The 13,158-nt window shown below is 39.7% G+C and overlaps 1 protein-coding gene across 1 annotated transcript; it reads left to right on the forward strand.

Annotated features, from left to right (window-relative positions):
• Positions 1 to 6,588: 6,588 nt before the first annotated feature.
• Positions 6,589 to 10,864, forward strand: LOC130733413 (hexosyltransferase GAUT11-like). The gene is made up of 2 exons (XM_057585609.1): positions 6,589 to 6,988; positions 9,050 to 10,864. The coding sequence occupies exons 1-2, from the start codon at positions 6,836 to 6,838 to the stop codon at positions 10,502 to 10,504; spliced, it is 1,608 nt and encodes a 535-aa protein (XP_057441592.1). The 5' UTR covers positions 6,589 to 6,835; the 3' UTR covers positions 10,505 to 10,864.
• Positions 10,865 to 13,158: the final 2,294 nt, after the last annotated feature.

The following is a 13,158-nucleotide window of genomic DNA, read 5'->3' on the forward strand; positions in this document are numbered from 1 at the left end:
AACCTTAGTGAGTATTGATTACTGAGTTTCTGATAGTTTTTGATGGAATTCTGTGGTTTTACTCTAAAGGTTCTTTTGAAGAATTTCCTGAAGATCAAGGAGCTCATTGTGAAGGAACTTTCGAGGAGAATCCTGGAGAATCTACAGGTGAGGGCTACTCACTGAATCCTTAGTTAATGCCTAGGTGTCGATGCTTTTGACTTGATTTACTGTTTATGCACTTGTTTGTGTTTGACTGGAAAAATGTTTTCTGAGGCTTCGGTTGACAATGTAGATGATTCATCTACTGACTGTTTTTTGAGATTGAATTACATGGTACGTGCTAAGTGGGTAATCTAGGATGTGTGATGTATGCTTTATATGCTAAGTGCTACGTGGTTATTCTAGGATGTGTTGATATATGACATGTTTGTTGACTGTGCTGATTTAATTATGTCTTTTCACTGATATCTGTGATACTGAGGAGTGAGAATAACGGGCAGGTCATGCCGATTTTATTTTGAGATTTTGGGGAAAGTTTGATAGGACGAACGAAGATTCGGGCCTTGTTATGGTTATAGTGGATCGAGACATTCTCGGGGAGTTAATTGGGTTTATGAGATGTTGAAAACTCATAAGATTTGCGATAAGACTAAAAGGAAATTATTTTGTAAGGAAAACTCATAAGACATTAAACAACCTCTAAATCTTTAAGTAATGATAATAATCTCGAAGGAAAGCTTAGGGTTCAAATCTTAGTTTTGGAAAACGAGAAGTGTAGTCGGATCCAAGTGTTGAGAAAATTATAAGTTTTGAGTATGTTGGTACTTTTGTGCTCTGGGAGCAGTTGTGTTGTTAGGCTATCTGAGAGATAAGCCGGGAAACGGGTAGTTTCCGAGTATGTTGATACTCTTTGCTCGTTGAGCAGTTTTGACCATCGGATGGAGATGAGTCGGATGATTTGGAGATCATCATGAGAGAATGTGTTGTTGTAAAGAAGTGTCTTTTGTCGCAGAATCGACTTTACCTTAGGGTAAGCTTTTAGAGACATTAATTTAGCTAGAACACGTGGCGACGTGTCGAGTGAGGTCGGAGACGTTGTTTGGCTAATCATTTCGCATTCATGCACCATTAATGAGGTATTAACACGAGATGGACTTCGGACCTCGGTGGATTCCAAAATGGTCATAAGACCCGGATTTCCGCGTAAGAGCGCTATTAGGCGACTCTTAGCAGCAGACCGAAATGGCAGGCCTTCGGGTTTTATGCTGATCTGACTACTGTTGTTGTTGGTATAAGAGGCACGCGGGCCGAAATGGTCCCACCGTGGCTGGTGCTAGGGCTGATCCGTTGATGTCCATCCTTTCCGGAATGCATTTGGTTAACTGGGTTAACCGTCATCTGCATTTCATGCAACATGCATACTGACTTAGTTGCTGAGTGTGATTGATAATTGTTAATTCTATTTGATGCATGCTAGTTGTTATTACTGTCGTTTATAGTCATTGTGGAATATGCAACCCTAGGATGCTATCTCTAGCTATAAGCCTAAGTGGCTAATCTCTTATCTGTATCTATTGGTGATATTATTTACATAATTCTTTGGAGTTGACCCTCGCGTCTTCTGTGTGTGTTTTGGCGGACTACGCCCATTGTCAGATGTCTTTAGCGGATTGGTTCACGATGGTCCACCCTTCGGGGGGGACTAGATATGAGATGATAGATCAGGATGACCCCGGCGCGTGGGTGGTCGACCCCGCTAACCATCGCGCGACGTACTCGGGGAGGATCATGGAGGATCGAGTAGACAGAGTAGGACACTTGATGGAAGGAGTGCTGAAGATGTGCACTGTCAGTTTCAACTTGCCACCCGGAGTGCATTGCGGACCCGGAGTAGGAGCACCGCCACCACCGTTATCCTCTGATGATGAGGACCCCTCAGAGGAGGAGCTTGTGGGAGTGCATTCTTCAGAGTCCAGCACACCCACCGTTGCTATCATTGATGATCATGGTTCGGGCCCTAAGCCCGTGAGTCCAGCACCGGAGCGCATCGCGGTTGCGAGGGGAGGATGGATAGTGTTTGTAGACTTGGTCGTTCTGGATTCAGATTCAGACGACGATCATGCTAGCACATAGTTTTGCGTGCTGGTGTGAGCTCCTCGAGATAGGATTAGTGTAGGAGTAGAGTCTTAGCTCTGACCATCATTTGTTTCTTTGGGGACAGGGCAGTTTCCCGCCTATAGCTTTTTGTGTGGTTCCTCTACGGGGATCACAGAGAGTTGGTTGGGCTAGGAGGTCTTCTTTTAGGCCGATTGGGCTAACTCATTCTCATTTTTGAGGTTTGTGTAGCGGACACTTCACCTTTACTTTGGTCTGTACATATTGCCTACGGGCGTTACCTTTCTACTACTTCCCGTCACTGGAGGTTTACTCGTGACGTGGTTTGCTACTTACAGCGGGTGCTGTAATTATTATTGTATATTAGTTATGTTATCTTTCGCATTAGAGTTTTATTTATTTCAGTCTTGTTTATATTATAAAAAATATATATATATTCACGTTTTTCCGCATTAAGTTTCTTTTTGGTTACTAAAGTGACGCCACCGAGAAATGGGTGTTACAGTACTAAATAGCATAATTGGGAGCCACAAAGGGCCAAAAGAACTTGATTCGAAAATTATCCAAAATATTACAAAACGGGCCGCACAGGGACAAGAGTGCTCCGAAACATAATAAAAAAGGATAAGTTTTAAAGGTCGCGCAGGTCCAAGCTTAATTCAGGTGTTTGGGGGAGCCTTCTTCCTCTCCTTCTTGGTCTAGAGCGATCTCATCGACATTATGCTCCTGGCGACCTTCACCCTGCACTTCTTCTTCTACACTGTCTTCTTCTTCTTCCTCCTCGTCGTTGCTGCTTTCGATCTCTTCCGCCATAGGAGCTTGTTGAGCGTGGGGCGAGGAAGGATCCTCCGGACCAATGATGTCATCGGCGGTCACAAACTTGAAGATCTCCATTGAGCTTAGGAGCTAAGAAACGAACTTGAGCCTGGGCATTTCGAAACCCGACATTTCACTTCTTAGCCCACGCTAGCGTAATATTGCGCTTGAGAGCCTCCACGTCTGTGGTGGCTTGTTCAAACTCAGAAATTGACTTAGCCTTAGCGGAAATCTCATGGTCTTTAACAGCGATCAGTTGTTCTTGTTCATCGATCTGTTCATTCCTGTGCCCCACTTCAATTCTTAGCTCACCTATTTCCTTGATCAGTTGTTCCACCTTTTTATCATGACTCGCCTTTTGCTCCACCAAACTAGCCTCGAGCGCCCTCAACTTCTCAGCAATTTTTGTGACAGATTTCCTATAGCGCTCAAATTGTTTATCACGTTGCTGGGCGAATGCAATGGCCTCACACTCTTTGCCCACAACAATCTCATGGCGGTCATATGAGTAGGTGAACAAGTTGGCGGCATGGAGGAGCGCGGCGAAAGCATGAGCCCCCATGTGCTTCATTCCCTTTTCCTCCACAGAAGAATCAAAGTTCTCCAACTTGAAGTTGTGGAACATAAAATTCAGGACGTTGAAGTTATCGTCAAGGGCGACGTGGCGATTGTCCACCTCATCAGTTTGAAGGGATTTTCCTTTGTCAAGTTAAGAAGGGGCGGGGGTTTGGTTGGCAAGGATCAAGGGACCAGGAGTTGCAAAGGCATTATGTGGCTTCGGAGTAGGCAGAGCCTTGATTTGATCCAAAGTATGGGAGGTTTCAGCGGCGAAAGCTTGAGTACAAGAACCTTGAATTTTGATGGCATCGAAGATCAAGGGCTACTTGCCCACAACGGTCAGTATTTCAGAATTCTTCTCCTTTTTCTTGGAATGCGAATATTTTTACTTCTTCGTATTCTTCGAGGAGACACCCTCCTCCGTAGTGGACTTGTTGCGGCATTTCCTTTTTTTTTTCTCATCATTCTTCGCGAAATGCGGCAGGAAGTCGGGCATGGCCTCAGCCTCGAGCATTCTGTGCATAGATTATTCAGATAAATCCATATGGTCTGGAACGATTAAAAGAGAATTGGTAGAAAAAGTCAAGGAAGGCAATGACTCTCTTTGTGGCGTAAGAGCTTGACACTATCAATAATGTCAAACTTAGCAAGGAAGGCAATGGCTCTCTTGTCAACGTTAGTAAGGGCGTCATCAGCGACTTCCATGCTTCCCACGGGTTTCTTAGTCTAGTAGAAGGGGAATATGGTGGTTCCATCGCGGTAGGTGAAAAGGCCAACCAGCATTGGAAAGATCGCCTAGGCCCATATTATATGTAAATCGTTATTGGTTCAACCACGACTCAATTATTAAATCTTAAAATGGTGTTTCACCGGTTCAATGACCAGTCTAATTCTTAAAACATGTTTAAGTAACTTGTTAGAAACACATTATGTTATAAGGAACATTATATATTTTTTTGGTTACAAGAGGAAGATTAACAGAAAAGAGAAACTAGCTAATTGCATCTAAATACAAAGATGCAGCAACAAAGGAGGGGATCCCTTCCACACTTGAAATGGAGTACCCAGTTCTACTGGCTTCCCGAGCTAGAGCATTCGCTGTATTATTCATGTCTCGTGCAATGCCCACCATAGTAACATCATCAAAGATGGCCATAAACTAGCGAACACGTCGGATATCCTCGTAATCCCAGAAGTTTGTTGCATTAGTGCCTGTTAGAAACATATTCACAAGGCTAGCGCAGTTAGACAAGCATTCCACTTTCGTGTATCCACTATCTCTCGCCTGCTTAAGGCCTAGCTCGACCGCCAAGAGCTCAAACAAGAAAGCACTCCCATGGTTAAAGCTCTGAGAAACTTCAACTCTTCAAGTACCCATCTGCCATGGCCATCCCGAACCACAACTGCACACCCCATCCTTCGAGTTTGCAGATTCCAGCTACCATCAACGGAGATACAAATTGCTACCGGCGTGGTGCTCACCATCGCGTGCTTAGTTGTTGCAGATTGCTGCAACGGTTACTGCCATGATTCACACCACAACAATTCATCTATGAGAGCTAAACGCAGGACCTTATTCAAGCTAGGAGCTTGTGGCTCGAAGACTCTGGAGTTGTGCCAGCGCCACATCCACCACAAGACCGCCATGCTAAGGCTGCTGTTACGGTGAGATAGCAAGTCCGCAAACCAGGAGTTGAAGTCCATTTGCACTGTAAGGGATGGAAGAATAGTTCGAAATGTTCTCCATAGAGATTGAGAGTCCGAACACCAGCGGACTAGGTGATCCAAATCCTCATGATCCGCGTCGCATCGTGGGCACGTTGCACTGGCCGCAAGGTGTGAATGGAAGCGCTTGGCATTGGTTGGGTGGTCACCATGAGCCACAAGCCATAAAAAGAACTTGATTTTCTCAAAGACTTTCATCTTCCAAACCTTCCTCTAAATGCCAAATTCTTCTCCCACCGACTCCGCCAAGAACTGATACGCTAAACCTGGCGAGTAGCACCCATCCGGGTTATGCTTCCAACGAAGGGAATCCATATGAGAGCTATTATGAGGCACTGGAATGACAACAATTTCAGCAATAATTTCAGGAGGTAATACAATATAGAGACCCTCAAAATTCCATGTCCCACCTTGCCATAGATTAGCCACTGTTAGCTGTTGTCGGATATATACACAAAGGGTACTCGCTCACATAATCTGCCTGTCCCAGTCAATCCACGTACCAAATTGATGAGAGACCATCTCCCAACTGAGGTGTGAAACCAGCTGCAACTTGGGTCCTTGGCACGAAAATGGGTTTTGTATGAAAATGGGTTTTTTATTTATATTTTGAAAATAATATGGAAGTAAAATAGATCATGAAGTAGCTTGACTTCTTATCTTCACATTTAATATATCATAAAGGACATATAATACTGGTGCTAACAAAAAAATTAAATGGAGATGAAGATGAATAAATGCACCGAAAAGTGTCACCATTTAGTCACTTAACCCCTTCGGATCACATCACATTCAATCATGTGCCAGCGTTTCCTCTAACCCCTTGATGATATTAATATTAAAACTATTATAAATATTTTAATTTCACTCAAGTTATTTATCATCTTAAAAATATAATATTAATTTTTACTTATTTAATTTTCTATATTTTTATTAAATTAATATAATAAAATAAATAATTAGTAGTTCGTAATATAAAATTATTTATTTTATTCAAAACTAGTAATTATTTGTGTGCGGGAACGGTGTGTATATGAGACAAGTGTGATAACTGATAAGTAAATAGGTTTTAGTAAGAAACGTATAAGGCAATGTGAAATTTTAATAAAATAATAGGGATAAAAATAAGAATATATTTAATAAACTATAAGCTACTAAGATAGCTTATAGCTTAAAGCTTTAAGCTACTGAAATAAGTTCATTCACCAAACACTTTTATAAAGCTTTTAAGCTAGTCAAATAAGCTTTAAGCTAGTCAAATAAGCTATAAGTTAACTGAAATGACATGTCAAATATAAAAAAAAATGTTTTTTTATAAGGCATGAGATGTAACTTTCAAGTTTCGCTTTCTCCTCTTTCGTGTTTTCTCATCCTACGTGTGCATCTTGCCCCGTGTTCCCATTCTCATTGGAGAAAAACCAAAGCACCAAACACACACACTTCTTTTGCTTAATCAATTCCCTTTCCTTCTTCTTTCTCTTTCTCTCTCGTTTTCAATTTTCACTACTCGATTTCACTGTCACTGAATACAAACTAGTATATAAGATCATCATCATCATTTGCAGCACTTGCAATTTTTCCATTTTGCTTTCATTCACCTCCACCGCAAGTGCATTATTGACGACGGAACCGGCGAAAAATGCGGCGGCGGGCTGCCGAGTTTCGGCGCCCGGTTCGGCGGAGATTCTCTCATTGGATCTGCTTGCTTCTCTGCGCGTTCTCTGTTGCGGGTTTGGTGTTGTTCCTTGTGCAACACAATCACCATGAAGATCGTGTTCAACGTCCTGTTCTGGTACGAACCATCTCATTCTCACGCTCCTTTTGTGTTGCTTGATGAACTCACTGTCTGTTTTAGTTTGGCATTGCCCTTAATCTTATTCATCTTTGCTCATTTCTGTGAATTGATATTATGAATCTTTTCATCTGTGTTCATTCATTGTATTAACTTCTAACTAGTAGCTCAGTTTTGGTATTTTTCTATGACAATTGAATGTGAGAGGATTTATCTTTAATTACTGTTTAGGGTGTTTTGTTTTGATTTAAGGGATTCAGCTGATATTAAGTGCTTTTAATGAGGATCAAGTGTAATCTTGGAAACTCAAAACAAGTTTAGTTTCCTTGGAACTAAAAATGGTTCATGTTGATTCTACCTTTTCTTCATTGCTTTTATTCGATATGTTATGATAATCTTCCTTGGACTGTGATTTTAGAGTTCCTATATCATGAGGGATGATCAGTAATGCTAGAGGTCCTATTCAGGGATTAAATTGCGGATGCAGTTGCGGTTGTGACTGCGTTGGGGAATTGCAAGTTGAAACGGCCTCAATTCCGGTTGTGATGCCTCTGTTGCGGGGACTTCAAAACCTGTTACATTGCGGGCCGCAATTCAGAACTCTTGTCTCCCCCTTCTGGGCTTAGAACTAGATAGTATCATAGTCTGTCTCAGTCATATGTAGTTACAGCGTTACTGCTTAGAGATTTATTTCTTATTTCTGTTATCCTACTCTCATAGCTTGGTACTTTAAGATATGATCAACTGGTATATGTGGAAAAAAATATTTTTACTATTTCCTGTTCTAAGGTCTAGCTTATCCTGAGTATTCCCATGGTTAATGATGTTATGTAAGGCTGTGGTTGATGCTGAGGCGAAAATCCACATGTTAGAGACATAGAGTGATATCTTAAGGTTACTCTGGCAATTAGATGAACTACTAAACATACTGAAAAAAATGACTTGTTACATGATTATTTCTCCTTGTAAAAATTATGGTATTCTAATAGTACATTGTTTTGGTAGAATTAACGCTATCGTCGAGTGGAGAGCTATTGGGGGAAGGAACCTTCAGTGGTTCTTCATCGCATAGACTGGAGTTCTATTTTCTGAATTCTTATTTTCTTTTGTTATAACTGTCTTTTATATTTAGGATTGTGTAAATACCTACTGAAAGGGAATTGATAGAAATTTCTTGTAGTTAAATTAAAATATTTTGATCATGTTAATTAAGGACCATAGAAGCTCTGGCTAGAGAAGAGAACCAACTGAAACAATAGTCCATTTAAGAGAGTAAAAGAAATGAATACCAAGAAAAAGTTTTGATTCACGTTGCCAGCTCCACATAAATGGATAATGTTTCATAGTTGTTGTTACTGCTGCTATACCAGTTTCCAAGGACAAGCAAATCAGCAGGATTTGGAAAGGAAGATCATTTTAGCGTTAGATTAATACTATGACTACAAACAGGTTAATAATTTGCAATGTTACAAGCACCATATTCCACCTGGAACCTTTCACTTGCACACCACCCACTCTGCAGATATTGTTTCATTGCCATTTGCCAATTCCTTGTAGAATTCAGCCATCATTTCTTATGTAATTAATGCTTGTGACTCATTCCTAAAGCTGTTGAGCTTGCCATAATTGATCTATTACTCATTTAAATCATTTTATCAGTTTCTAGATATCTTGCTGTGCTGTGTAAACAATCTGCCATTTCACATTGTGTGTAATAACTATATTGCTTTTGTATTTATTATTATTTCATCTTCCATCTTCCTACATTGATGAAAACATCTAAATACTTGCTTTATAAGAAAGCTTTTTCATGACTATGGCTTTAATTGTACTAATTTACTTCAAATTCAATGCATTATAATTGTACTGGTCCATTACTAATTTGAAGCAATGTAATTGTAACTGTTATTGCTACAACAATTTTACATTGCTGTGACAGCTATTTTGTGTACCCTGTTTTACTGAATATCTGTTCTTGCGCTTTATGTGGTTTTGTAGTTAAAACTCTTTATTTCTTCCACCACCTTTGGGTACTTATAGAGAGCTTACTTACCATTGCAGGATAGGAATGCAAAAGTTGAACATTTTGCTAAGAAGAGTTTGAATTTTACTGAAGAAATTTTAGGTGCAAAATCCTTTTCGAGGCAATTAGCACAGCAAATGGTGCTCGCCAAGGCTTATGTGATTATTGCCAAAGAGCACAATAATCTTCACCTAGCCTGGGAGCTTAGCTCCAAGATTAGGAGTTGCCAGCTTTTACTTTCAAAAGCTGCCATGACTGGGGAACCTGTCACCTTCGAGGAAGCGGAACCAATTATCAAAAGCCTATCTTCACTCATTTTCAAGGCACAAGATGTCCATTATGACATTGCAACCACTCTAGTGACGATGAAATCGCATATTCAAGCTCTTGAAGAGCGCGCCAATGCAGCGACAGTTCAAAGCACTGTATTTGCTCAAATATCAGCTGAAGCACTGCCAAAGAGTCTTCATTGCTTAAATGTGAAACTTACTGCTGATTGGCTAAAGACGCCATCGTTGCAAAAACTCTCAGACGAGCGGCGAAATTCCCCCGGGCTCATGGACCACAATCTATATCATTTCTGCATTTTTTCAGATAATGTACTAGCAACATCTGTAGTTGTTAACTCCACAGTCTTCAATGCTGACCATCCACAACAACTGGTCTTTCACATTGTCACTGATGCTATCAATTATGGAGCAATGCAAGCATGGTTCCTCAGCAGTGACTTTAAAGGAGCCACCATGGAGGTGCAGAACATTGAGGAGTTTGATTGGTTGAATGAGTCTTATTCTCCGATTGTCAAACAGCTACTCAATCCAGAATCGCGAGCCTTCTATTTCGGGGCATATCAAGATCTTAACATTGAACCAAAATTGCGGAACCCCAAGTTTTTGTCTTTACTAAATCATCTTCGATTTTACATCCCTGAGATCTATCCACAACTTGAGAAGATTGTTTTCCTTGATGATGATGTTGTTGTGCAGAAGGACCTGACTCCACTTTTTTCACTGGACTTGCATGGAAATGTAAATGGTGCAGTTGAAACTTGTCTTGAAGCGTTTCATCGTTTCTACAAGTATCTCAACTTCTCAAATTCAATCATAAGCTCAAAGATTGATCCACAGGCATGCGGATGGGCATTTGGTATGAATGTTTTCGACTTGGTTAAATGGAGGAAAGCAAATGTGACTGCAAGATATCACTATTGGCAGGAGCAGAATGCTGATGGTTCACTCTGGAAGCTTGGTACACTTCCTCCTGCTCTTTTAAGCTTTTATGGTTTGATAGAACCACTTGACAGAAGATGGCATGTTTTAGGATTGGGTTATGACCTTAATATTGACAATCGCCTGATCGAAAGTGCGGCAGTTATTCACTTCAATGGGAACATGAAACCATGGCTGAAATTAGCTATAGGAAGGTATAAGCCACTATGGCACAAGTACATAAATCAAAGTCACCCTTATCTTCAAGATTGTGCCATAGAATAAAATGCACTACTTCTCAATTGCTTTTTTGCATGAGCCATTACTGTAGAGGCAGATGTAGAAAGTTTTGACTTGGCTAGGAATTTTGTTATTCTTTGTTCTTTACCTTTTATATTTCAGTCAGTGTCTTGAAATAGAAAAGAATGATATTCTTATGCACTACAAAGTTTAAATGAGTTAGGTGAAGAGATGTGGGAGAATCCATTTTTGGCTGGTGGAGCTATCTTTTTCCCCTTCTACAAGCTGTAGATTTATTTGTTCTTTAGTAATTATTGTGACAATTATAAGCTCTTTCAAATAGTAATGTAATTGAAAGGAAACAAAATTCTTCTTCTCCCATCTCCATGGTATAATTTCTTATTGTCAAGTCAATTAATCGTTGGTTTATTTGATAACCAACCATTTTGTAGAGTTCCTCCTTTAAGAACTTGGAATCATTTGTCTTAGGAAGAAACTAATATGTGAGGCTGATAATAATTTTTCTTTTGGATAAAAATATTCTGTCTCAATTTTTGTCCTATATTCGTACACCAGCTGTAAAATTTTGCCCCATAAAAAACTGAGTGAGGTTGTTACGAACTTACATAGGTACTATTTCATTAACATGGTAAAATTTTATTGCTGGGACAAGAAAATCAGATAGGAAATGGGTATAGTTAAGTATGTTGCTTTTGGGCAACTAGAGAAGCAATAAATGAATTAATTGCCACAATAATGCGACAATAACTGCTTCAAGTTGACATCAAAATGGGACAATTTCTCACTCAATGAAGGGTTGTTGTTCTGTCATGTACTATAAGATGTTTGAGTAAATTAGAATTTTAAACAATAGATGCCTATTGTACAACATTGTCTAAGATTTAGCAATATCTAACGTATTTCCAATCAATCTGATTCTATCTAGCTCCTAAATAAGTTATAAAATGCGGTGGTTGGAGAACTAAAAATCAATGCCAGTTAAGTTGTTTTCCCTATCACGCCACATGAAAGCTAACACACCAAAGTCTGTCTTTCTTACTTTCTATTCTCATATCTCAAGGACTGCATAGAAAATCAAGAACTACTGCTTCACCCAAGTCTGCTATCAAATATATTCCATTTGGCAGATTGCTATCTGATTTCTTCTGTGAGACCCAAGTTTTTAAGCTTAGAATAAATTGATAAAATTTCTATTCACGATTAGTTTCGATGTAACGTGAAGGAAAACTGAACAAGTGTTCGTTAAATGGAGTAAATTTATGAAGAAGAAAGTTCAGGAAAAGGTTAAGGATAATATTAGAATCGATGTAACTTATGACACAAGTATTATTCGCTTATGCCTAGGACAAGTGCGTTAGTAAACGACTAATTTACCCTTAAAGACACAATAGAAACTAATTCCAAAAAAAATCTTCAGAGAAATGTTAGAACTTCTCTTAATCCTTTCCATGACAAGCGTTTCGATACAAAACCTTGGAATGTACGAACGTCCGATTCTAAGTCTCGGAAGTTTGCTGAAACTAAATCTCTGATAGCTCAAGAAACTTAAAATAAACGGTCGATGAAGACTTTTTCTATTCGGAGCTTCAAACGAAGATTCCACACGCGTTCACCTATTTCTTTCGATGTTTCTAATCTTTCTTCAGAAAGAAATTTTCTCATCCGACATCAACTGCAAAAAGTAGTTTTTCGGGTAAAATTGATTTACACCGACTTTGGATCGTTTGCCTTAATTCCAAGAAACCTGTTTTGAGTTCTGGAATTCTGTCGCCAGAACCTATCTTAGAATTCACAGAGGAATGCACAGGAAAAATCGGAATCGCGAAATTTTCATTTTCCCGCATTTTCCATCAACTATAAATAGCTTGAAAAAAATCAAAAATTTCTTATCACCATTGCCATTGAACCCGCGAGCTTGAGAGGAGAAGGGGAGAAGAAGATTTTCGCCGTTTCTTGCCTGATCATTGCACCGACAGTTGCTACTCGAAGACCTCGAGGTATAGATGTTATTCCTTACTTCTGATCGTCAATTCTGTCGTTTTTTCTCTATGTCTTTCTGTGCTCAAAGTTTCGAGCTTTTTGTAAAAATGTCCAAATAACTTGGATTTCTCTGTCTAAACTTATTCCCTACATGCCGAAGAGCATGTTTAGTGGATTACATTTCGCCGAATCTCGCTGAATTGCCGTCGAGTTTCAATTCTGCTCAAAAACCCATTTTCTGACCAAAGCTTCGCCCTTTAGACTTGAAACTCTCGACTGAGCTTAGCGGCAGTAGGATTAGTTGTCATAAACGTCGTTGGTGACGTCCCCATCTAATTTGTTTTTCGAAATTCCAATTTTGAAATTCCGAGCTAAAAACACTGACCAAAATACCCCTGCGTCAGTTTTCGATCCGATAATTTTTTCGAGCTTTAATTCGCCTTAGTTACGACTAATGATAACCTAGGAACCAAGTTTGATCGAAGAAAAAGCGCCGAACACATTTAATGTGTGTGGAGGAGAGCACCTCAATGGGGGGAGGAAAATTTCTCTTTTTCGAAAACTCGTCTTATCGCGTTAGATTATCGTACTTCGGAGTTTATAATGCTTCGTGTAACCTTAATAATTATTGTTTGCTGAGTTTCTGACTGATTGTGATTGAATTCTGTGATTTAGCTCTAAGGTTCGTTTGAGGAATT

Source organism: Lotus japonicus, chromosome 1, assembly GCF_012489685.1.
Source record: "Lotus japonicus ecotype B-129 chromosome 1, LjGifu_v1.2".
In the NCBI taxonomy this organism is placed as follows: domain Eukaryota; kingdom Viridiplantae; phylum Streptophyta; class Magnoliopsida; order Fabales; family Fabaceae; genus Lotus; species Lotus japonicus.